This window comes from Lissotriton vulgaris, chromosome 6, assembly GCF_964263255.1.
Source record: "Lissotriton vulgaris chromosome 6, aLisVul1.2, whole genome shotgun sequence".
In the NCBI taxonomy this organism is placed as follows: Eukaryota; Metazoa; Chordata; class Amphibia; order Caudata; family Salamandridae; genus Lissotriton; species Lissotriton vulgaris.
In genome coordinates, this window is record NC_141694.1 from 1,181,778,287 (window position 1) to 1,181,805,313 (window position 27,027).

The window sequence follows — 27,027 nt, forward strand, 5'->3', positions numbered from 1 at the left end:
CATTGTCCTAGGTTGGGCAACATTATCTCAGGGAAGATGTTTATGGCCAGGATGTCCATGAGCTCTTGCTTTGTACAAATGCGGATGAAATTGTGCTCAAAGAAACCAAATGATTATTTGTAAATATTGTTGGATTGCCTCTGATTAATTCTATCTAATCTCTTTAAAGAATTCTTTAAATGTATCTCCTTAAGGAGGGCTTATGCAGTGTGTTTGGGCAGTAATGAAAACTACCCGACCTGATGACACACCCAGAAAGGAGTTGCAGCCTAAAGACTCAGCCTCATAGATTTCTTCCCCTGATCTGTAGCCAAGGATGGGCCAAAACTGACCTCGCCCTCCCTCCCACGACGTATTTATTTAAAGAGAGAGTTGCAGAGTATTAAGATGGTTCATATAGACAATTCTACTCCTTCTACTCGTTCTTGCAGTTGCTTAGAGAAGAAAGTCCAACAAGGTAGAGAGATTGTCTAATAAAACGATTGCAAAATAATGTGTGACTCGATTGAAGGAAACTCTATAGTCAAAAAAACAATTCAACGAATAGAAAGTATGTGCTTGGTATCCAAATAATGAAATACGGACCCTGAGCATTAATGAAGTACAAATGGTCTTGATGACTAGTCTTTTGCAAAAAATGGCCTCAATGATGAGGACTCATTGTAGTCTAGGTGTAGTGGGTGATTATTATATAAAGAGTTATGGAATTCTAGGAGTTATTATGATAAGGATCAGACATGAAAAACCGATGACACCCACTGATCCCTGAACTAGATAGGACCTATGTTAATATCGCTCAATCCAACACTCAAAATACTCCCACGGAGCAGGTGAACTGAGTTATCATGCAAAGCCACAGATGCGGCAAAGGTAAGAAATAGAGAGCCAAGGGAATTCACCAAAGAGTCATTATAATATATGGGGGTGAAACATTTATTTCTCTTGAACACGGTTCTTACTTAAGTCACAACAATGCCTCTTTTCAAGTGCCATGTTTCCTCTGGAGAGGAATATCAAAGCTGAACATTGGACATGGATGTAGGCACCTGATGTGACTAAATCTTATGCACGGAAGAATGAGTGGTGAATCGCTGGTGAGGTGAGGCACGAGAGGAGAGAGAATAGATAGGTGTGGCCTAGAGCATGCATTTGGGACAGGTAACAGACTTTACAACGCGGGGTCAGCACCAGGGCCGTTTCCCCGCAAGCCGAACCATGCTTGTCTCTACCTTGCATAAGCCTTAACAACATAGATGCGTGGTCAATATATATAGGTCCGTTTACCTTCTCCAGCAGTAAACTGCCTTGGTGCGCAGTGTTTCTGTACCCTTCAATGTGCCATGCTGAGAAGTTACCACTGTTTGTACCTTTTGCAGATTGTAGCTTCCTGGTACCTGGTAGCCTTCCTAGTTTTTTAGCCAGAATTCCCTTCTACTGACTAGAATTACATAACCCAAAACAAACTATTGATGGTGAAGCTGTGTTATTAGTGTTTCTGTGCCAGCAGGACACTGCCTCCCTATGCACCATGGCATCTTTGCTAGGTTTTATCAGTGTTTCTGTTTTGTTGGCATCATTCTCAACTTTAGCTTCCAAGCTCAAACTGATGTCCCCATTTGCCTTCAACATTTTCTGCCTGCTCCTTACTAACTTTGCTTGACTTAGTGAATCCCTCATTTCTCCTCAATTCATTAGTGGCAGGTGCCTCGGAGCGGGGGTGGTGGGCGGGTAGGGGGATGAAAAAAAAAGTAAAATAAACGTACCTTCCCCGCTATCACCGCACGCCTTTCTTCCTTCCCCTCCTCTCAGCACCGGAAGAACCCAGGCTCCCAGACGCTTCCAGCCAACCACCATACTGCACAAGCAGCGTTGTGATTGGTCTGAGTGGCCTGTTTGGCCCCTCAGGCAGTGCCTTGGCATGTTCTCAACCGGGCTCTGTTGCACATCCAAGTGCACATGACTGTTTGGCCGGCCCAGGTGGGCCAGCCAAACAGCTATGCGCTCTTAGGGAGTGCAAACCAATACTCACTCTGCTCTGGCAAGTTCAGCCCCTGGATCCAAGTCCCGCATGTTAAAAGAAAATGATAATAACATCTTGTTATTATTCTTTTATTTTAATTGTTTGGACTGCTCAGAGAGCAGTCACCACTGCCAATCAATAGTCTTATTCTGCGCTTATATATATGCTTGTGGTTTTGTATAGCTTCTAATCTGATTCTACTGATTTTTCAGGTCTATAATGACATATGTCTAACATGTTTCAGAGTACATCAAGTTAGTGAGTCTTCAGATTCCATCCAGATCATTAAAGCGGGTGCTGTGATCTAAGGCCAGCCCAATGATACCTGCCTTCATCCTGCTGTGCTGTTACTCTATTCGGTAAAGTACTGAGACTAAAATAATAGAAGCTGCACCCTTGTGGGACCATGATGTTGATTATTCTGGATGCACAGCTGTAAACTCTGCAGTTCAGCTAGGACCCATCAGTAGCTTAGCCAGTGAGTTATAGGCCCTAGAGCAAGGAAGCCAATGGGCTTCCATGCTGCTCTTTAAATGATAATTTGCTACAATAAAGAGGGTTAAGGGCCCCTCAGGGCTTGGTCGCATTGTAACTGCGCCTGTGGCATCAGTGACGCAACACCCCTGGGACACATTTCACAAGACACCCTTCCAAGGAACTAAATTCATTAACCTTTTTCTTCAGCCGCTAATTTACCTCGTGCTTCACCTCCAGTCAGCCTGGTCAGCTTAACACAAACTGATTTTCATTTTTCATAAAAGAGGGATTGTCTTATCAAAGAACATCAAATGCCAGAACGCTATGCGCTATGGAAATCAGGCCTTGAAATTCAAATAAGGATCCTTGAACCCCATTCACTCATGTGATGCATATGCAACAGATAAACAGAGACTACTGCTCTGAAATCTTTAGTCAGGTTAAGATTTAAGCACCATGCTTTATTAACACCTTCGCTGCTAGGTGTTTTCCCCTCCGGTGCTGGATGATGCCCATTTCCATTGTTTCATGACGAGCTCAGCTCGTCATCAGCACAGCTCAACCGTGCATCATGACGAGCTGAGCTCGTCATCAGCATCGAAAGGGTTAAAAGAATGAAAAAGACGGATCATGGTGTTGACACTGACCACAACAGATAATATAAGGTCTGGAAGCAAAAGCAAACATTTGATTGGTCACAGCGGCACTGTTCTCTCTTCATCCTCTCTGTACATTTTTTTATTAAGTTGTCAGGACTATTGTTATGCGGTTTCAATGTGGCAAGGTGTGTGCAAATATACGAGGTGTGAGAGCTACAGAACAGTGTTGTTGGGGGATTCCTTGAAATGAAGGAAAAGACTGCATCTCCTGCCCATCTTCATCACAAAACAAGCATCTCCAATGCAATAGGTCACACATTTACACGAGTCTGAGCTATTGGCATTGTGAATGAAAACGCCTTTTATTTATGTTTTGGTTTTTAAAACATAAATAAAAGGCATTTTCATTTACAATGCCAATCGCTTAAACTGGCAAATGCAAGACCCATTGCATTCCAAATGCTTGAAGGCATCGCTGAGTTGCCCCCTTCTGTATTCCATGGCCCCTGAAGAGCTCCCCGTTTGCTACGAGTTTTAAAAAAAGCCAGTGGTCACAACTGTGCACGAGAGCTCCTCCTGCCCTACTGCTGTTAGAGAAACTCATTAAAGAAAATAATGCTTACAGACTAAAGAAGAGTACTGTAAAACACCCAAAGTAAAAGGGCCAGTCCTCATGGGAGGTTACAAACGAAGACAAGGTGGTATTAAGGAGGGACTAACAGGCCTAATAATGTATCAGAAGCCAGCATTTAAGAAGGACAATGACACAAGCCAATGACAAATAAGGGTGAAGAGTGGGCGGGGCTTCAAGTACATACTCCAATACAGCATGTCGTGCAGAGCAGCGCATGTGCTGCCCAGGCTCGACCTAAAAACATAAACAGGGTTCTTACATAACACAGGTAGTCTTTCTTCAGATATTAAATATGAGATCCTTCTGATTTCTGTTAAATGCCAAATTATATGTACATATTCGGTTCTATTTTCTCTTATTTCAATGTCATGTCTCATAAAAAAGTTATTTTACACAAAGCAGAGAGCACAGTTGTAAAAGCTTTCACCAACACAATGTCAGCTTCACAATAGTTTTGCTTTTAGAAAGTCTGTCAATGTCTCTCTATACAATGACTAAAGGATGGTTATTTTCATTGGCCTGTGAAGATCCTCTTTATTATTACTGCAGATCTCTGATGCTCAAATATGTTCAGCACGTTCATTCTTACAAGTGAAGTAGCCACCTCCTTAACTTAGCTAACGCTGCATTTTCTCATTCATGGAAACACCCACTTTATTACTTTATGGCTACAAAATACACAAGCAAATTGGAGAACGGGCTTAGGTCCTTATTCAGAGTACTGTGGTCATAGGACAACGATACTCGCAGTGGCGGTCTGACCACCGGCACCACTACAGATCTGCTTGCTGCATTTCGGTCGGACCATTGCCTCCACCAGTATCCAGGATCCTGAGGCACTGGCGCAGAAGAAAGGATTTTGCTGGTGGTGCCGCTGCATCACCGACAAGCATATTCCAAGTTATTATTATTAATATTATTATGTTTCTTATATAGCGCCTGAATCGACCCCCGAAGGGGTATCTCCGCGCTTGCCTTGGGAACCCGTCCTGGCTTTTCCCAGTGAGATAGCCCCTACAGGGCATCCCCAAGGTGAAAGCCAGGCATCCCGCCGCGGGGGGGCCGTTGTGGAGATTAAGCAAGCTTAATGCCCAGAGTTGCAGAGTGTGAACCTATGATTAGGTCAGGCACCGAAGCGAGAATTATCGAGTCCATGGACATTTGAGCTCAAGACCCTGCCGCGTCGGGAATTGAACCCTGGTCCTGGGTCTGACCTCTGCTTCAGGGTCTGCCTGCTCTAACCAGTGAGCCACACTTCTCCACCGTTGCATTTCCACAGTCCATTTCATGGCGGTGAGCCCACTATGAAAAAGGTGGGGGGGGTGTAACTAAGGGGCCCCAACAGGGCCCTCTGCTGCATCTAGACCTGGGGGTGCATGCGGGGGCTCACATGTTGTGCCTCCCTTGGAACTGCACCCCCGTTCATGCACGATGTGGAATGCCAACACAGAGCATGCCACATCGTGCAGGAAAGTGCTCCTATGAGCCTAACACAGCCACCTCCGTTAGACCGCCGAAGTCTCGCACACCCTAAATTCAACTCAAAATATTGCAGGCTGATGTACTGAAGGCTTGGCGGTCCTCCTGCCAGCTCAGTTGTGGTGGTACTGCAGGAGGACCACCAAACTCGCAATAAGGCCCTCAAACTTTTGCAAATTATATTTTCAAGAACAACAATTACACATGAAACAATATAGGACTTGTGTGAATTAATAAAACAGGAAATGCATACTGTTGTCTTGTCAAGATGATCCTGTAAGGAGTCTATGAGAAGGTCCCCTACTGGCTTCCATCCACTCCGCACCAACTCAGCCTCTTTTATATCCGTATCCAGCTCATCCATTGCTCCTTGAAGGTCCTTTAGCTTTTCCAGTGCTTTGTCAACTTGTTTCTGCCAACTGTTTGCCTGTAAGTTCAGGGTCTCCCATTTTTCTTTCACCTCTGAAGACTGCTTGCGCATGGCCCTCGCAATCTTCTGAGCTTTTTCTTCTGCTGTCAACTCTGTGGAAATACCAAATGCAACATACACTTTTAAAACTATAACAATTTAATTAGGCCAAGTAAAAAATACTGTAGCTTACTAAGCTACAATCAATGGGTTAATACATAACCTTTGTAAATTCTCCATACAGAGTGAACATCTTTTCAACATGTTACATCTACGGTGCTAGAGACACCACTTAAGCGGAATGAGGAATTTAAAGTCAGGTAATAGGGATGCACAGAGACGTAACCTTCATTAGATATGTGACACAAATATAAGGGATTAAAGGTAAACCTAAATTCACATATGGATTTTAATTACAGCTTTGCCTGTTCTTTTCCCAGGACAAGTAGTAGTTGATCATGGGTATTGGTGTAACACTAGAGAAGAATATAGACAGTCCATGGAGCAAAATGAATTCCTCCAACAGAAGCACCTCATCAAGTCATTTCTACATGGGGGTTTGTTCTCCTCAAAGTCTCACCATCCCTGTAGATTAGGTATCAGAACCAGGAGATCAGACCCGAAGAATTAGGTAAAAAATGAACCAGGAGACTGGGTTCCTTGGATGGCTCTCTAAGGAACATAGGGTGGTGCAGTCAGACTCTACTTCAACCTCATCATCCTTCCGGAAGTGATAGTCAGAGCATATATAGAAATCACCCCAGCACGCAGACATCAGTTTACCATAAACACTTACGCTCACTTAGACACAGATTGCAAACCATGAAGTGTGCAGAGTCCAACATCTGACCCTATATAAACACACAACTCCACTTCACAGAAAGGGAAGGAGGGCGGGCACAGAGAAATCTGTGGTTAGATAAAGTATCCACCAGAAAGAGTGTTAACAAATGAAATTTCTTCTGATGGATACTTCGAACCACACGTTTTTGACCTTCCGAGTAGATCCTGAAAAAGTACATCCCACGGTGGAGGTTCTGAGGAGTGGACTTTACACCAGGAAATCCTACAGCGCAGAATGGCCCTTTTTGCAATTCAAGGCAGTAATGACTAGTGAAGGTGTGGACTGATGCCATGCCCATTCTGGCAGATGACAGCACTAGAACCTCCAGGCTTAGGCAAAAATGGCAGCTTTAGCTCTAGTTGAATGAGCTTGAAGGCCCGCAGGAGACTTCTTAGTCAAGGTGTCAATTCCCATTCAGGAGGCCATGGGGCAGGAAGGGGTCACTGGGCCACAACTGTAGGGACTTGAGGCCTTTTACCACTGCTGTGCCACGGTCTTCCTACTATGGCTCTGCAAACTGGGTAAAGTACAACTCTTTTTGCACTTGACTCTGAGTGGTAGCGAGGTGATCACAGGGGTTTCAGTCAGGTTAGTGTGAGAGTTGTTCAGGCTCAAGAATCAATACTACCATCCGAAACAGTGCAATATGATCATTGTCCAGCCCAGTACTCCACTTTGTATAAAATACAAGTACTTTATTACACAGAAAACAGAGAATTCTATTACATAGTCAATAATGCACAAGTACCCAGATGCGAGTCTTTGCGCTCTTGTGGCTTCCGCTTACTAGTCCTCAATTAACACCTTGTAGGTTCGGTAGTCTCTGGGCTCTGCCCCCACTGGCCTGTATTAGAGGTAGATTGGCGGGTTCAGTTTGTACTCCCCCACTGACTCCCAATCTAGTCTTGGCACTCAGACTGTCAGGCAAAGGTCCATTTACTGTGCTTTGAACAACTGAGCGGTGCACAACAAGGCTGGCTGCTTTGTGGCACTACAGAATATAGTCCTGTGCCACCTGGAGACTCCTGTAGTGTGGAAGGGTGCCGAAAAAACAAGAACTGACAGCATGGGTGTGCTTTTGAATGGCTCCTTGTTGTCTACTGCAGACTCCAATGGCATTATCAGGGATCAGGAGCAAATGCAGGAATGGTTTTCGGATGGGGGACTTCAAAAGGTGAGGAATTCACGGTTTGAAGCATCCATAAGAAAACTTGGATCCTAAATCCATAACATATACAAAGTAATCAAACTAGCTAACTGTAAAAGGAAAACTGATCAGAATCTATTGCAATGTAATGTTTTAATACCACATAGATCAACCAAGTTAAACATCTGAGAGAGATTAGGAAGTTACTGTACTTGCTAGGTATTTTTTTGATGTAATATTTTTTTAATTCAATATGGAAGTAAAGCTGCAAATAAGCTGTTTATAATGAGTATGTACTATATCTTTCATGGTTAGCTCAGTTTGTGGTTCAATACTGTGCTATGATGTACAATACCAAGCCGAACAACAAATTATTTGAACACTACTTGAAATCTTCCTAATACATTTAACAATTGCAATTACATTAGAAGTTTCCCAAATTTAGGTGCGTGGATACGGGCATGCCAGAACCTGATTTTGGCCAGTATCCCCATACCTAATTCTTAGGATTACAGGTTATTTATCCAGAATACCGGGGATAAATCCATGTGTCTTGCAATCTTATGGGCGGTAATGAAAAGCCCAAATCCACCAACAGTTATCACTTGTTTTTAGGAGATCCCTTCTACAGGTGGTGCGGGATAGGTGGGTGGAGGGTGGCAGATTAGGTGAAAGGAAAGTATTTGCTGCTCTCCTCTCCCCTGAGGTGTAGTTGGAGTGTGTGCAAGGGCTGGGGTCTAAAACTGCCCTGTAGTTCTGCTGAGAAGTCAAGGTCTGGTGTGTACAGTCTTGGAATTAGGGGATTACGACGTAATTGACTAGTTTATTACACGACTGGCATCATCAAGAAAGTTAGAACCTAGGTATATCTCTCTGGCCCACTCAACAAGAGAGCCTTAGCGTCCATCACCCATCCATCTGCTTAAGATGCAATAGCCTTCACAACAGCCCACTTCCAGAGAATGCTTAGTTTTGTTGTCCTGCTGTGCTTCAAAACTTCTTATTTTGTTTTTCCAAAAGTAACAATTGGAGCTAGTACTCAGCATGTGTCTGTAGGTGGAAGTGACAGTTATCGACCAACCAAACTGACAGATTCAAATCCGACAACACTAGTCCTTATGGTTAGGTATGGCATAGAAACTTGCGTACATAGTACTTTAGTACTCTCAAAAGCACTGCAGTAATGGAAAATTCAACAGAAACTGTTAAAATCCAACAGTAACATTGTATGGACCTAGTAGAGTGTTGCTCTCACTAGCACATGCATTAACAAACACAGTATTGATTATAAATCCCATTTCAACGACACCAAGCCGAAATACCAACAGCTGCAAGAGGAGGACGCCGAAAAACACAGTGACGGCATGCGTTTTTCAAAAAATGTACAATAACCTGAAAACTTCATCATGAACAGCAAAATGATTTTCCACATCTCCACTAAAACGTAATGCAGAGTGCAAATGAAAGCTGTTAGACCAATGTAGCAAAGTGCGAGATGCCAATTGACGGAAGAACTGCTTTGCGGATTGCGGGAATAATATAAATTGTGCCTCTGATTGCCTGAATCAGTTTTAAGTAATTGGAAAAACTCATCTCTCGCTCTGCTCAATCAACTCATCTGCCGAAATCCCCCTCACCTTCCCATTTGAGCAGCCAATAGTCTAAAACAAATTTTCCAGCTCGCAACTTCCATGGGTTTTTGCATATCTTGGATGAAAAGTTAATGACATGCTATTGGTTGTATACTATTGAATGTAAATGATTTTGTGTACCACTAGGAATCTCTTCACTATGTAAACAAAGCTGGTGCCCTGCCTACAGCTCCCTCACCCCACCCCCTTGTTCAACCAAGAAAGAGACTTTCAAGCTTGCTACCAATTAGCCAAGGGAGTAAAGAAAGGATGTCTGTAAATGTGTACAGCAAGAAACTGATGTTCTTTTGATCAATAGAACCACATTGGTCCGACAGAGGCAAATCACTGCAAAAGTGTTCTGGCACTAATAATTCTAACGTTTTCGCCTCTTATTCCAAATATGAATTAGGTGATCATTTCCAACCTTGAGGCCAGCTTTATGGCGAAACAACAATGCTTTTCATAAGCTGCAGCAATCAAGAGTCTGCTACCAGGAGACTATAATTCTCCATATTGAGCTTGCAGCTAGTATAATATATTCATGTTTGGGGCAAAAACAGAGTGAAGGTGGAAGGGGCTCATTTGTGTGAAGAACAGGCAGAAGGGCTCGGATATGTCAAGCACAGGGGAAGCTTGAAGACAGACTTTTTAAATGTGTTTACCTTTATACATACTTTCTTGACTGTACAGGTGGTAGGTAATTTATTAGAGTATAGCCTGATAATGTACACTAGTAGGACACTAACATGGAGAATCCCATCATGTTACTGTAATCTGGTTTCGATTTGCATTCATAAGAGCAAACAGGTGTCTGCTTCCCCAGTGAATACAACAATGAAGCTGGGTTCGCTCTCGCAAGGCTCTTGGTTCACACTGCCACATACTCAAAATCGTGGAGGACATAACCTAAAGTTATTAACATTCCTCTCTGAGCGCCGCTTGGTGGATCCAGCTATTTCAGCACTATAGTCACTGCTCACCCTTACTCAAAAATCTGTCCTCCAATCCAGGTGCATGCTCTGAGGACCATATTACTGAATGCTAAGTCAGTTGAGCATTATGGCCCTCAAATTGTTGAGACAACTGTATCGAGCAGTGGGCTCCAACCATTCACTTCAGACGCGCAGCTCTGATTGTGTCTCGATCAAGCACTAAGCAGGCTCTGCATGAGCATGGCTTGCTCGATGTACCAACACTAGATAAATGAGAGAATAGGAGTAGACACCATATTCCAAGATATCCTCCTCCGACTGATTACTGTAATGCACAGGTGTATCAGAAACTCTGTGTCTTCTCTAAATATCAGGAAGAAGGTAGTTTCCTCCAGTGGTGGCCAGTTGAACACACTTGCAACCTACCGTGAAAAATCTGGCATCAACTCCCTTGTCTTCGCTCTTGGAGATATGTCACCCCATGAACGATAATCAGGGTGTGTTCCTGACTTTCCATTAATGTTACTCCGGGAAAAAGATCATATGCAAGGTTTTTCTAAAAACTAATTTTTGCTCACTTTCCTTCAATCCTTTATACAAGGGGTGGTGGGGCAGATCAACACATAAACGAACACAACATCTGCCTTCAGTGGTGCCATGTTATTTACTCAATTAGTTTATGACCACGGCAAGGGATTTTATATGACATTTTTTAAGTACCTAGTTTGTCTCCCTTGCAGACAGATCAAATATGAACCCTTAAATCCCATGTTATTTTTACACAGTGCGGCCACCAGCAACTAACAAAATCAGAATGGTAATTTTGTAGCTTACTCAGGCATCAATACTATTCCTTCTTGCAGTAGTGTTCTCTTGGAAGGCTAAACTCTGATCATTGTGGTGCAAGAATTTCCAAAGCAGGGCATTTGTGGCACAAGTTTCATCTGGATGGTTACCTATTCATAAAGTGAATACCTAATGGGGTGAATAAAAGTAGTTTAAAGATCACTACATCACGTGTTGACTGTATCCTTGCCTCTGACCTAGTGCAATGCTACGCTGCCTTTCATATTGGTTCTCACGCTACAAATATCACACACATACGTAGATACCGTGGTCTGTGCTGCCGACAAATCCAATTATGCCAAAGAGGTCAGTTTGGCAAACACCTTGCACAATGAACTTCAACACTGAGAACAATCCAAGATATATTTAACAGTACCATCATGAGGGGGGGGTTACAAATTAAATGAGGTTCAGAGAGTTTTTATTTCTACATTTATCATGTAGCTAAATGTAATCAGAGATCAGGACTGTCCAAACACTTTGTACCTAATTTTCCCTGTCCTTAGATCATTTAGTTTCAGATATTGTAGAATGCACTACACTTGAAGGTGTCTAAGCGCTTTGGGAGGCAGTACGTAGCCGTCTTAGTAATCCAGAGAATGACTAAGGGGTCTGGGAAGAAAACAGACACGTTTACAGAAGTTTTTTAAAAATAGAAAAGGAGACAAGCACAGAAATGTGGGTGGAAAACGCAATACAGAGAGCTTTAAAAGTAATCCTTTTTTTAATGAGCCAGTGAAGGGAGCAAATCCCATCCATGACCGAAAGGTGTTTGGGGATGTTAAGGGCCAGGCGGGTTGCTGCATTCTGGGGTTAAGGTATAAAGAATTTCAGTAATCCAATCCCGAGGTGACCAGAGCGATGAAAATAGATTGCCACTGTTCCATGGGAATACATGGAAAGATCTCTCTCAGGGCCCTGATGATGAGAAAGCAGGTGCTGGTGGTGTGGCTGACCCGAGTGTCAAAGCTCAAGGTGGTATTAAAGAAGACACTCAGTTTTTCGGCTGACTGGAGTGGGGAGGGGACCGCGGTCCTTTGGCCACCGGGCACTGGACCAGATGGATTCCTGCATGTCAAGCACTAACACCTTAGTTTTTCTGTATTTAATTTTAGGGCATTGTCTTTCATCCACCTGCTGACACTAGTCATACATTGGTTCAACTTCGCTGCCACCGACCTGGGGTCCTTTGAAATGGACACAATAATCTCGGTGTCATTGGCATACGATAGTACATGGAACTCAAGGAACGCACCACCTGTGCCGGCGAGGCAACAAATACATTAAAAAGTGTCATGTTCTAAGACATGCCCTGAAACTCCCGCAACTGACAATTTGTATTCTGCTGGTTAATAAGGAGCCGAGAAGCTTCAGGACGGTACCACAGACACCGACTTGCTGTAGACATTCGGCCATCTGTTTCACTGAGACGGTTTCAAATACTGCCAATAAATCGAGCATTACCATTATGACCCTCCCTCCCCCCCCCCTCCCCCACAACAACCCACCCTCACCCCAGGATCAACCTGGCATGAGATAATATCTGCAGCCACAGTGAGAGACGATTCTGTACTGCGGCCACTCCTAAACTCATTTTGTGAGGGGGTCAAGGACATCATGACTCTCTATGAATTTATATAACTCCTGGTTCATTAATTTTTCCAGTATCTTAGCAGGAGCAGGTAGCAAGGATATGGGGAGGAATTTTTTCAGGTCTTCGGGGTCTGCATAGACTTTTTTAAGAAAATGAGTCATGATTGCTTCTTTATATAAGCTGGGAAAGATTCCTGATTGCAACGCGAGAAAGAGTACTTTATGCAAAAAGATGGCAATCAAATTCGGGCGAGAGGAAGAGTCTTCGGAGGACATAGATCCGATGGGGATCCACATTTTATGCTAAGCAGTAGATCTTTGATTCTGTGAGGGGTTTGGGTTGTGAGCAACTGGTAGTGGTTTCAGAACAAAGCTCGTTTCTTTCCGGCAGATTAATGTCCAAGTAGATATCCAGAATTGTGTCTTAGTTGTAAGTTGACTTCAGGGAACCCTAGGAAGGGGGCATGGATATTAATACATCAAAATGTAATTTAGAGGAGTTGTTGGCTGCCATGATTTTTTCTGTGAAGAATAAGTATTTTGCTGACTTGATGGCTAATTTGTAATGCAGCAGTAGAGCCTTATGCTTCTCTTTTTCAACAGGGCCTGGGTTAGCATTCCATTTTCACTCTTGTCTGCGGCAATCCTGTCTTTAAGCTCTTCAGTAAACCAGGGCGTGGTGGGTTAACATCTGGTGATCCTTTTGACTGTCAGAGGGGCTAGATTGTCCAGGGCAGCACTGATCCAGGCGTGGAAGCCTAGAATAGGTTGTTGTTTTATTATTTGCAGCAGACATTGTATGTTTTACCACTGGGGTAAACTGATTGAAGGAGACCACCAGTGGCACTAGCCTTATGGAAAAGATGATCTGGTGCAGATCTAAGCAATTTACATAGCTCAACCACACCTGTCTGTGCATCATGTTTTTTTCTAACTTGTTTTCTCAATCGTGCTCTTCTGCTACATGTCCAAGTTTCACAGCCTTGTCATTTGTCTGCGCTCTGAAAGGGGGATTTGGTATAATGTGTGCAGCTGACACTGGCTGCTACTAAGTTTATGCAATAAACTGGTGGTATCAGCCCTTATAGGCTTGCACATCAACATCCCTTTGGACTCTTCCCAGATCCCAAACGAACTGTGTCTCATGATAAGAGCTTTTTAGTTGTATGTGTTTTAAGTGCAGTATCATACTTATTTATTATAAAACCTGATCTTTCTGCATGGCTAGAATCTGGAATCTTTGATAACTATTCATTTCCAAGACCTATGAGGATTTCAGCATGAAACTATTTATTTTTTAGGTAGAACTAGGCTCAATAGAGTGTGCGACACTAATCACTTAAGACATTTAAATAGCACTTTTTTAGACTGACTAAAATGATTTATACAAAAGTGAGCTTTGCAGTGCCACAAAATCTAAGATATTATACCAACCTGAACCTTAAGTTCTATTTAAACATACTAGTTATCACAATCAATGTTTTTGAATGGAACACAAAATCATGCCTTCTCTCAATCCGTAAGCAAGGCACTAACCTATTGTTTAGTTTGTAATATACTAAAGCAGCACGTAGCTTTCTAGTGGCAATGTGTGTTTATCCAACGAGAATTAGTTGTATAAACAAGATCCTCTGGCTACAGCTTATCTTCAATTTATCTTGAAAAGTGTTTTCCAACTTGACAAAAGACCACTAAGCCCCAAGGTTCCAAAATTGAATACCTTTGGCAAATTAATCAAAACTGTAAAAGTGGTCATGTTTAGGTGTCTTGGTCCAGATCACATTATGTCTATGTCAAGTCTCTCTGTTACCCTCACAGAACATGGGCATATGGTACAACACTACTGCAAAAAAAAGGGGTTCTCTGTAGGGATAAAATCACAAATTCTTTTGGTCAACAATAATACCATCCTATTGGACAGGCAGTATGATTCCAGTAGGAATGTTATTTTAGATTGTAAGCCATCTTTGTATGGACAGTAGCCCTGATTGCATCATATCTATAGATATATTTTCCTCGATGGGGAGCTATAAAACTACATATTTCGATCTCTTCCCCCATTGGCGCTGACAACAGCACACAAGGAGCCACAACTGCTCTCTGGTGAACATGGTACCCAACACTGATCCAAATGTAAAATTGAAAAGCATATTCCATAAAAATGATATTCTGCTTAAAATCTAGATTACATTTTTTTACCCATATGACATTGTGTTCATTTTTGGGTATTTCGCCAGAATATTTCTTAAAACGGGAATGACGGACACAGAGGTTACAGTACCCATAAAACATCGTAGCTATCAGAAGATAAATAATGATGATACAGGTTTTCAGAACGAAAACGGGATATTAATAGTGCAGCTCTGATCGCATCTATCTGCTGGGTGTACGACAACGGAGGGCAGAGTGTGTGACTAGAAGATATGGTGTAGGAGGAAACAGAGTAATCCTTGTTAAACCAAAAGAAATGTAATGGTGTAGAGGGCAGAGGTAAGTGGTGTATACTGCAAAGTGACTTGGGCTGATGGGGAGGGGCAGAAGAATGTACAAGCATCTGAGTAAAGAGAGCTCAGGTAGTGCAGATAAAGAGGGAGTATTAATGGACGGAAAGAGAGGTATCTGGCCAACAGGAGTCTCTATCATCTAGCCACGCTCTTCCTGACAAACGAACATGTCTCCAGCTCTAGGTCTTGGTCTGGTGAAGTTTCCCCTGCACATTCTGTTTCCACATCAATCCATCAGATGTTGGTCCTCTCGCAATCTTTTACCAGAAAGAAGCCACCATGCCCTCTGTAATTTCTGTTTTGCTTTTACAGAAATGTGCACGAAGACCCATAAAGCCGATCATTCGGCCGGATGCCCAATAGGATCACAGCAAAGTAATATTTCATATTTCTCCAACTCTCTTCCTAAAATATCCATACTATTCTACATGTTGCCATCCCGCATGACATCAACAACCATGTCAAAGTCCTCACCCATTTCTTCGAAAATGAATCATCCACTGGTAAACCTTTCCTGATCCAGTTTGAAATCTCAGTCCCAAGATACCCTCAAGGGTGATAGATTACTTTACAAATACACATAATATAACACTAGGGAGTTTGACATGTGGGAGAACCAGGCAGTTTACCTCCATGACATATGCAGCAATACGACAAAACCTGAAATTGTCTCCAACTGGACAAAGTTCTGGGTCAAATCTTTTGGTATCATCTTTGCTTTTGCTTCAAGCTGTGCTGCCTCTTCATTCTGTCAACTACACACATCCGTACCACCTTGTATGTGTGGTTACTTTTCTCTTGTGCCTTCAACAGTGCTTAATTTGGGCTGGTAGGACCCGCTGGCACTCATGTTTGAGGACCGGCATTTATTTTTCCTCAACAGACTTTGACCCAGAGCAAAAGAGAGATAAACACCAAAGGGGGAAAGGAGAAGGAACAAAAGGGGGAAAGGAGAAGGAAGAGCACTGGGAAAATATTGTGTCAAAGGTAGAAAGTAAAGTAAAAGTTGGAAGAGAAACTTAAAGAGCCAGTTAAAGAGGTTTGGAATGGATTAAGGAGCCACAAGGTGGTATAAAGACTACACAGCCTTGGTATTCGGTACCTTGAAACAGGTTGCGGGCTTCGGAGCAAAACTTTCAGTGACTGCACTAATTATTTTAAAAGAAATTCGCTGGCCTACAACATGTCAAGCACAGACAAAGGTTTTTTGGTTGCAGAAAAAAAATTCCTCAAATTTTTGTTCTCTAGCTAATGAAAGGCCCAGACCTATTACAACTTCCCGATTCCAAGCAATGACACTCCCATAAATTACTTACCGAAAAAGGGATATAATTCTGTAATCTGCTTCTTCTCATTCTTTGGTTTACTGTTGACCTATGGATAAACCACACTGGGGCTTCTTATGTTATAATGGAGGCAGCCCCAGTGTCTGACATATCAGGAATAAATTAACTGACATCAAGGGTGCTGGCTGGGGCATCGATAGATCTGTCTATTCAAATCTGGAGAGAGTGAGAGGATGCACCACTGGATGCATGCTGGAGCCACTTAGTACCGTAGGAAAGCAACTGCTTGGGAACAAATATTTCCAGATCAAATTTGACATCTCAGCGCCAGCGCCAGGGTACCCTCACGGATGACAGCTCACTTTACAAATACACATCACATACCATCTGGGAGTTTTACATCTGGGAGCAATTCTCAAATATAAAAAGTCAGCAGGAGGTGGTATCCATCAAAATACCTATTTCTTCACAACGCAGGATCTGCCTTCGCATCTAGATCCTGATCTATTACTAGGTATTTTTAACCATATTCCCCGTTGCTAAAATATTTCCAATCTCTTCCTAGGTGCGGAATCAGCTTTTTTGTGCTATAAATCACTAAGTGGTCATATTTCCGCAGTCTCCTTGACTGTTGCATTTGCAGCAGATATTCCTCAATCTTTTCTGGTTCTTTCTCTTGGTGGGATTAAATATTACAGTAGCTAGCCATTTACAAGACACCCAATTACTGATGCAGTATCAGTGTTGCCTGAGATTTTAATTCGTACTTGTTCCGCGTGGTCACTGGTTTTGAAAATATTACCATTTATGCTCTTGACTGGAGTCTGATATTACTATTGTGCTTATATATGCATAGTTTCCCCCAAACTTTGGTTCAAAACTTACAACAGGAATGCCCTCTGACATTTCCCACATTTCCTGTGTTTAGGTGGAGGTTGTTCTGACCATATAATATACCACTAGAGCATCTGTTCTTCCCAATTTCAGTATTTCTCTCCTCTACCTTCCGTTTACTATATGTATTGCCTCTAGTATACTTTCAAACCTTGCCCCATCCCTTTCTATGTTTAAAACATTTGAGTAGGAATAACCATAATTTTCTTTAAAGGTGTTAACTAGGTTATCCTTACCGATTGCCCTTTGGGCTGGTCTCAGCTTGCCGCCAAGTCAATAGCGCAAGAGCCTTCTAGCAGCTGCTCTTGCTACCTCAAAGCCGTCCTTCGTTCCAGATTGTGGTTTGGGCAGGGAAGCCGAATATTATTTTATTTACTATATTTAGAAAGCATGTGAATGCCTAAAAGACATTTTGGCACTACACAAGCCCAATAGTATTAAATATTAAGTAGACAATGTAACAAAACGAGGATGATTTCAAAGTCACGTGGAAACTAAAGGTGAACTAAAAACATAAATACCTAAATAATAATATAATAAAAGTAACTGGGAGTCAAACAGACAATATATAGGAAGTAAAGCCTGATCATTGTACAGCACCAGAGTGGGAGTTTGCATTCTGAGTTCTAAAATGCATCTGTAACTGGAGCATATACATGTGTTCTGTAGATGGAATCCTGTACTCAATAGTGAAGAAATACTCTCTTAACTCAAATCCCTCCCTCCAATGTGAACAGGCGTTAGGGCTTTGCACCAAAATGATGTCACCTCGGGATGATGAAAAAAAGGACTCCTCACTCATTGAGATTTAAGTTAAAAAACAGGTACAGCACCCGCTAAGTCAATGACATTCCTGGCAAGTTTATCTATCCAGTTTAATCAAAGATGTGACACGAAACAGAAGGAAGTGTGAGGGGACACTGTATTGCCTGCACTCTGATATATAAAGCAGATATTTACACTGGTTCGTTCAAAAAAAATGTATGTGGAGTGGCATGTTTCATTTCATTTCAAGGTGGCACGTGACACTTTGAATAAATCAATCTATATAATATTTTTGTTAAATCATTGACAATAAAGGTTTTTAATCCTATTAAGATTTTGAGGCATTCATGTCAAGATGTGCTGGTTCCAACTCCAACACATGGTCCTCCTGATCCAGGGGGAATATACATGTCATGTGATTCAGAGTAAATATACATGTCATGTGATTCAGAGTAAATATACATGTCATGTTATTCAGAGTAAATATACATGCCACCTGATCCAGAGTAAATATACATGTTGTGTGATCCACGGAGAATATACATGTTACCTGATCTGGATTAAATATACGTCATTTATGATCCTGAGTGAATATATATGCCACGTGATCTCGGGTGAATATACTTGTCAGGTGGTCCAAAGTGACTATAAGGCCTGCGCAAATACTCCTACAGTGAGAAATCCTAACCCAGAAATTTGGATCCAGGTCTATCTAACCACAGTAGCACCTGCTGGAGAAGAAAGGTGTGAACCATGAGTGTTGGAAAGGCTGAGATCGCCATACTCTGATTTTGCAGAAACCGTAATGTAAACCAAATGCATGCTGCAGAGAGTGCGGGCAGTGAGGCGCATTCTCCATAGCCACTTTCCAGTCAAGGCGCAAAAGTTCATGTTGTAGGCCAGAAAAGCATATCTGCAGTAACCCTGGCCTATCCGTACACTGCATCTTGGGGCATGAAGGTTGACATATGCAACACTCCACGAGTCTGAGGTGCAAGCAGAGACAATAAAGACATAATGGGTGTAAGTATTGTACAGAAGAAGAGCCCTGATGCAGCGGCACTGCCCCTAACATCTTTCAATGCTACTTTTACTTCTAAAAGTGTATGTAAGCAAGATGCCTTCTTTCTCTTTAAGATCCTATTACAGTTTCCTCATTGCCTAGAGCTGGAGAGCTACAGTTGATTTCGATAATTAAGCTTACTGTCCATGCATCCATTGTCTTCGGAAAACGCCTCACACAGCAATTGGAAGCTGATTTAATGTTCTCCTCCAATTACATTCTATCTGACAAGCTCTCGCTCTGCACGGTTCAGTAGGGCTTTAAAGTCGAAACTGGCGGGGGAACCTGACGCCGCCATCATTGCGAGTGCTAGCGCAGCATCAATGCCGCCATTACGGGATGCTGTCAGGCCAATACAAAGACCATTCCAGTCCTCGTCACGTGACCAAGGCTGCAGCAAAGATTTCATGACAAATGTATCGGTAGCTTCTAATGAGCACAGAGATGTGGTCTCATTTAACAGGTTTCAGGCAGCTGCTAGAAAATGGACGCCTGAAGGCAACAGGAGACAGCCCTGCAGCACCGGCTGTGTGCTTAAGAATACATAAAAAATATAAACGTGGCCATATTGAAGGCTGGGCACAAATACATGTGGGGTTATCAGAGATCAGCATTATTGTCATAAATCAGACCATACATTCTAGTTACAATTATCTCGAACAAAAATATATTTGAGATTTTTCATAAGACTCAATTACTTGCTCAGTGATGGTATTTGCACACATAGGTAAGTACTGTGTGCGTCCATATGCTTGAACCACAGTATGGCCCTACATTCTCAGGAACCTTTGAAGCTGACACATCCGAGGTTGCTGTGTTCGACAGAGTGTTGGCATGCACAGAACTGTTCGGCTAAAAGGTTAGTCAGTCACAGCAGGTAATCAGTGATTTTTTCAAACACCATGCACCCATCCCCTTGATTCGTATAATAAGTGGAGCCCCAGTGAAGATGAAAAGGTTATGAAAAATAAATCACTTGTCAGCGAGATTCTGCAATACGTTTTGCTTAAACTGAGTTTCAAATATAAACCATTAACTGTCCCTGGGTGTACAGTGTAAACTTAAAAATAGTTCGATTACCTCTAGCTTCAGCCTGTAACTTCTATTTAACCTGTGGAATAACACTGGTGTCTTCAGCAACCACCTGTAAGATCTCTGTAACCTGAGAGACAGGTCCTCTGCTTAAAAATTTACTTTTTGTGATACTTGAGGGATCACTTTACTGTGAGAGACCCGAGCTTGAATATTCTTTCTCACTTGAACTAATTCTTTGCCGTCTAAAGTCAGGATCTCTTGCTCTGTATAACCTGTAGTATACTCCCGCTGTTTAAGTCCCCGTCCCCTAAACCTTGTGTTGCAATATCCCATCCAATATTTTCATTTTTAGGGTCCTTACAAACCCTCAACCCCACGTAAAATGTGAGATCTAACCAGTGCAGTTACTTTTGACACTATCAGCCACATGCATCATTGTAGGAATTTGCGATTCCTAAATTGCGAAAATTAAGGAATCGCAATTTAGGAATCGGAAATTCCTATGCATCAAAAAATCGCAATTTTTTTTGCGATTTCCTAATTTTCCTTATTTGCGATTCCTTAATTGTGATTCACAAATAAGGAATCGCTTTACATTGATGCCTAGAGACCCATAGGAATCAATGGGAAGGCATTCTCATTTTGCGAATTCGCAATTAAGGCATCGCAAAATGGGAATGCAATTTCAAGGGTGCAGGGGGGTCCAAAAGACCCCCCCCTGCACCCCTGGAATGTCATGTAAGTACATTTTACACACACACATGTCCCAAGGGCATGTGTGTGTGTAGCATGTAAGTTTCAAAAAAGCATTTTTTTGCATTTTTGAAACTTTTCACAAATTACCATGAAGGTTTACTTCATGGTAATTTTTCCCTTCAAAATTGTGAATTCGCAAAATTAAATTAATCATGCATAGCATTTAAGAAATCGCAAAATTTGCGATTTCTTAAATGCTATCGCAATTTGAGAAATCGCAAATAATTGCGATTTCTTAGATTGCGAAACATGAAAAATAAATGATGCATCCCAAAAAGTGATTTTGGAATCGCAAACGGCCGAATTTTGCGATTCGCACCGTTTGCGATTCCAAAATCGCTTGATGCATGTGCCCGATTATATTATCCTTTAAATTCCTATGCTATTCGCTTTTGCGAAGTAATGACTAATGTGGAAAAATTAAATAAGTGTTGTTAGGCTAGAAAGGTACCAGAAGATAATTTATCAAAAAAAGAGATCTTGATATAAGCCTTAATGTTGACGTGTGAAAAAAAGGAAACATGGTTTAATTATAACCACATACACACTTAATACAATAAAACAGCTGAGGCACCTAATCATTAGGGAAAACTGGAAAGAAAAAAAAAAAGTCTGAAGCCTCAAATGCAGCAGAAAGACCAAAAAACTGAGGTTAAGACCTAAAAGGTGAAGCAATATTCATTTTCAGGTGCCCAAATAATTTTTGGGACTTTTTCTGAAGGCCAACTTTGCTGATGCCAGATTGCGGGCATGGCAATGGTGCCTAGGAAAGCATCACGGTGATAAATGGGCAGTTTTACTAGTTTTTCACTAGTTGGACCAATGTAAACGATATTTACACAAAGCGGTTAGCACAAATGTCATTCTTGCACTGGTCAGTCATTTTAGTAATGGTCTCGCAAAGCAAAACTGCTCAGGCACCAGTACCTTGCAAATAACCCAGCCCATGGTATTTGATGAAAAATCAGCTTTGATGAGAAGTCAGCTGAAATTGATAGTGCCTCATAAAGACAGACAGTTTCACTTCTAAGGTACCCTGCTGCATCACGCAGAAGCTCTAACGAATAACTCTTAGCTTGGTACAGAAAATCCAGTTTGTGTATAATACTACTTGCTTTGATGAGGCCACTGGTCTCAGATGTAGCTTCCCAACTCCTATACAGCTACCTTTTCTTGATGCAAACTTATCACACTGACTTTCTGTGATCTGCACTGGATTCCAATGAGTATCTGTCTTCAATATACATATCCACTAAAGTGTGTAGCGAAAAGATAAGGAAGAGAGGTTTTAGATACAGATAGTTAATATTGAGTAATTACAAACATTGCCAATAGGGGGTTACATCCAATTAGCACACAAATTTAGCGCTGAAAATAGATTGTGTACAAATTGGGTTTTAAAAGTAACAAAAAACTTCTACATTTCCAGTGGTGGCTCCTTTTTGCAGTGTTAAAAAAAAGGAAAAAGGAAAATGATAATACTTTGAGGTTTTTATCATTCGAGTTTTCTCCGTTGTGGCGTCTTTGTGGGGTGGGGCTGCTCTTAGAGCAGGGGGAGGAGTGGATTGCACTTCCTATTTCAGCATGAGTGCTTGGCCGGCCTCTGGGGCCGCCCAAAACAGTCATTCGAACATACTGTGTTCTCCATGCAGTCTGCGTTACAGCCTGCATGGAGAACATGCCCACCCCTCCAGCCCCTGGCTGAGCGCCTTGCCATGGCACTCAGACCAATCACAACGCTGACTGGCTGCAGGCAGCCTGGGAGCCCTGGTGCTTCTTGCTTCCTGTCTCCCCCAAGAAGTCAGGAAGAGGAAGTAGGAGAGGTGAGGGCTGGCCAGCCGGGTAGGTAAGTATTTTTTTTTAACCCATCTCTCTCACCCTGCCCCTTGCCCCCACCCCCTTCTCCCACCCTGTCCGAATACTGCTTTCAGGTAGCAGCCAGTTCTGACATTTTGAAGGGATACAAGGAAAGGTTTTTCGGGACACAGAAAAAAGTGCCAGAAAAAAAATTAAAGGCCCTGAGCACCTGAATCCTCACTTATAGTTCTCGACATGGAGTGAATGTGCCAGTTCACTGCTAGTATATGCATGAAACTCCACGATTTTCTTGTATAAGCTAAAGAAACTTTGGGAAATTTAGAAAAAAGAGTGACAATAGCCACAAAGTTTATCGGTCGTAACATTACTACTTTTCTTTTGTGAATCAAGCCCTCTGCAATCAAGCAAACATACCAGGAAAGAGAATACACAATAGAAGGGGGTTCCCCAACAAGATAACTGATATAGGCAGGAAGGGAGGGGATTAGAACAATGAAAATAGAAAGAGCAATACCCTGCCAAAATAGATCACTCGAGGTCCTCTAGGGGATCCACAACTGTTATATACGGAGCAACATTAACTATGCATTAGAGCCAATTACATCAAACATATATAGGTCAGTCCATACTTTTTTTAGAAAAAATTTTTATTTTTATTTTTATAGAATCTGAGATTTCTAATATGCATTCGATATATAAATACATAGAATTCAATGGATAAGACAAACGAAATATTTCATATCACGTAAAAAGAAGAAAGCATATTCATAATGATCGATGTTCCACTCACTCCTGGACAGTTCTAGGAACTCTATTCTTTGGTTGCAGGCCAGGCTGCACTTATTTGATTGAACTGTTTGAATGTTTGTGAGCGTGATTGATCCCCTGAAGGTATGAGTGTCTGTTAAGTTCCTAGAACTGTCCAGGAGTGAGTGGAACATCGATCATTATGAATATGCATTCTTCTTTTTATGTGATATAAAAAAAGTATGGACTGACCTATATATGTTTGATGTCATTGGCTCTAATGCATAGTTAATGTTGCTCCGTATATAACAGTTGTGGATCCCCTAGAGGACCTCGAGTGATCTATTTTGGCAGGGTATTGCTCTTTTTATTTTCATCATACCAGGAAAGAGACCCCGAACCAAAAAAATATCACCACTCTCAAAAGGTTTCAAGTGGCATTTTTATATGTTTGGCTTCGAAAGCAATATAGGTACCCGGCATCTGAATCACATGCATACTGGGCAAGTACCAAAAAGTTTACTTTTAAGAGTTTGCGCTGACAGCCTGTGTTAAACAAAAATTCCTGCAACCACTTAATAGACCATTATGGACAATTGCTTGTGTGCTTTCGCAACATCACATTGGGGGATAAGCTGATGCAATCCCACAGGGAAAAGAAAAGAGCACTCTAGTCTCTTCTCTCCATGGACTGTAACTCTGCTAATATGCTCTGAATCCCCAGGAGCTAATTGTCTCTACGCCCTCAATCTTAAGGTCTGCGAGCACTTAATTACACCAATAGCCATAAAGCACATGACACAACAAAAGTGGAGCTTGAGAGGACCACTGCCGAGGTTCTAACTCATAAAATTAAAGACTCAGTACCGCGCTCCATTACCCGACAGCAATAAGGCGCACGGAATCCAACAGCAATGCAAAGACCGGCTGAGAGGATGATTAGGGAGCAGATGGTGCTTTAAACAGGTCCACGAAAAAGCTTTAGCACGAGAGTGGGAACTTCTTTGAACTACTGACTTTGTAATGGAAGCTACAGTGCTCTACTGGAGAGGAGAAGGGCAGGAAAGAAAACCAACTTGAAACAGAAACTATCATGCAGTGTCTGGCTTACCTTTTACATTAGGTGACCACCAAAGATCATTATGGTGAATATGCCTCATTGGCGGCAAAGGAATGATTGAACTCTTTAGTTTTTGAGCACAAGGTTTAAAATTGGCAAGGCTACCACTACTGGTCAGCAGTTCTTACAACAGCACAATATTAGGTTACCTAAGCCAGTAGAAACCATCAAAATTGCAATTTTCAGCTTTGACAATTGCATTTCTGAAATAATTTCGGAGTATATCTGACAAAAAAAGAACACTGTGCAAGTTTGTCGCCAATGTATGGAACAAGACCGAACTCATTGTGGAGTAAGAGTGATGTTCCTGAAACTGCCATAGTGCTTAAAAGCTTCCAACTCAATATGTGAACCTCAAATAACTTGAATCTTCAGGTTCTATTCTATGAAGCACTTGTAGCTACCCATAGGTATCCCAGCTCTGAATTTGCTGCACAGACTCTTACGTAGTATTTACTGAGACCCATTCTGGAAAGGAAGTTCCTATTCGATTGATCTAGAGCTTAAGGAAGGCTGTTAAAAAATGGTGCTGCATTGTATGAGAAGGGGGCCTCTCCATATTATGCCCTCTATATGACAGGTATCTAAGCCAAGTGGGCGTTAGAGGAGTTCAGAGGTCTCGCTAAATGAGAGATTAAAGGTCCTTAATCAAGAAGTGCCCTGTGGGCGATACAGAGTGATTTAAATTCAATCCTCTCAGCCACAGGAAGCCAGTAGAGGAGGCATAGGGCTTGCCTGGCGGATTGATATTTAGGTACTATGTATAAAATCCAAGCAGCAGAGTTCTGTACTACCTGAAATTTCTTCATTGTTGCTTTGGGCGCTCTAAAATAATGTGAATTGTAGTAGTCCATGCAAGAGAGAATGAGCGCCAAGGAGGTCAATAGGAACGCGTCATTAATAATCTGGATTACCCTCTGAAAAAAATGTGCAAGGTCATTACATTGTGCAGGAGAGGATTCCAGAATAGAGCCAGTTGAGGGAGGCTCTAGGAGATTAGCAGCACCATTAATTTTCTCCTCAAAGTATACAGCTTGAGATTTTAAATTTCAACAAATAAATTCTAATAATGTCCCGATATCTTGGATTGGGAGTATACCAAGGTGCAGATTTAGCTTTAGCTCTTCTGGTATGAGTTTTTTTTTTTAAATCAAGCGAAGATTCTAGCCACTGGGAGATCCTGTCATGTGCTAAGGTTGGGTCTGACCCTAAAAATGGTCTAGAATTCTTAAGCACCTGTTTACATACTTCCAATGGCAATTTAGACAAAACTCTGTCTTTGCAGCTATCTGGTTTAAAGTTTAGAGGTGGCCGAAAGGACTCCAAGAAAAGCGAGATCAAAATATGATCAGACCAGGTGACAGGAGATCACACCCCAAACAGTAGAGGACAGTGAAGATTCAGGAGTCCCCATGAGCATAGAAATCCCACTTACTCACAAGACACTAGACAAATCAGCTCAAACATTATACCCTTGTATGTTCGCCAGATAGTCCAGGCCTAGCCCATTCACAACAGCCATGGAATCAACCCTACTCCGGTAACATCCATAGTTCTACCTTGGCCTTACATTAATAAATAGGCAAAAGCTACAATATAATCTGAGTGAATGGGAATACATAGGATTGCATTTGCTATTTTTTACTTAAGATGTAATGTATTAAGCAGAATTTCCAGATTTTTCATTTTAACTTTGCTAATAGCGTTATAGTCACATCTTCCTCCCACAGACAGACTAGAATAGAGGCATCTTCACTAACACCCCCAAACCCCTGAATAGCGAAACCGGAGACAAGAAGCTGCCTTCTTGCAGTGCTGATCATCTCCATAGGCCATGCTTGCATTATTATGTTGCAGTGGTGGCTGGCATCTACCGGGAAGAGGGGTGGGCGCATCCGGACTTCTTATTTCGCCCACACAGGAACCGAATGCTGGAACTCCCTTGGCCAATCCTGGCCAAGGGAGATTAGAGATGTTTAAAGTGTTCATGTGTGGCTAACCGTTGACAATATACACACTTAAAAAAAGTGCAATACCCAAGGTGCTCTGCTTGGGACAGGGAATAGAAAATAAAATGGCAATGAATTACCTTTTTATTTTTCAGCTCCAGGGCTTTGAGGGGATTTTTAAGTGGGGCGGCACTGCTCTGCTGCAAAACGGAGGAACCACCCCAGTTATGTTGCCTCTCGCTAGATTTGTTTTCCTATAAAGAATGCAATCTTCATTTATTTGTAGCAAAGATCTTTACCTTCTGGAAGACTTGATGGCCTTTTTTTTACTCACCCAATACTATGCTTGCCATTAGGTTACAAGCACCCCACTTGGACTTCTCATCTTTTACAGAGTGTCCCAATTCGTTTTTTACTGAAGTAAAGCAAATCCCACTAGAAATGCCTATCCCAAGATGCCAAATGATGAGTAACAA

The 27,027-nt window shown here is 42.0% G+C and overlaps 1 protein-coding gene across 4 annotated transcripts in view; it reads right to left on the reverse strand.

Moving 5' to 3' along the window:
• Nucleotides 1-27,027, reverse strand: part of UTRN (utrophin) — a 1,497,630-nt gene that overhangs the window by 400,718 nt on the left and 1,069,885 nt on the right. For all 4 annotated transcript variants that reach the window (XM_086927281.1, XM_086927282.1, XM_086927283.1 and 1 more), the window contains one exon: nt 5,463-5,731. In XM_086927281.1, coding sequence (XP_086783407.1) covers nt 5,463-5,731 — 269 coding nt within the window. The remainder of the gene's footprint in view (nt 1-5,462; nt 5,732-27,027) is intronic.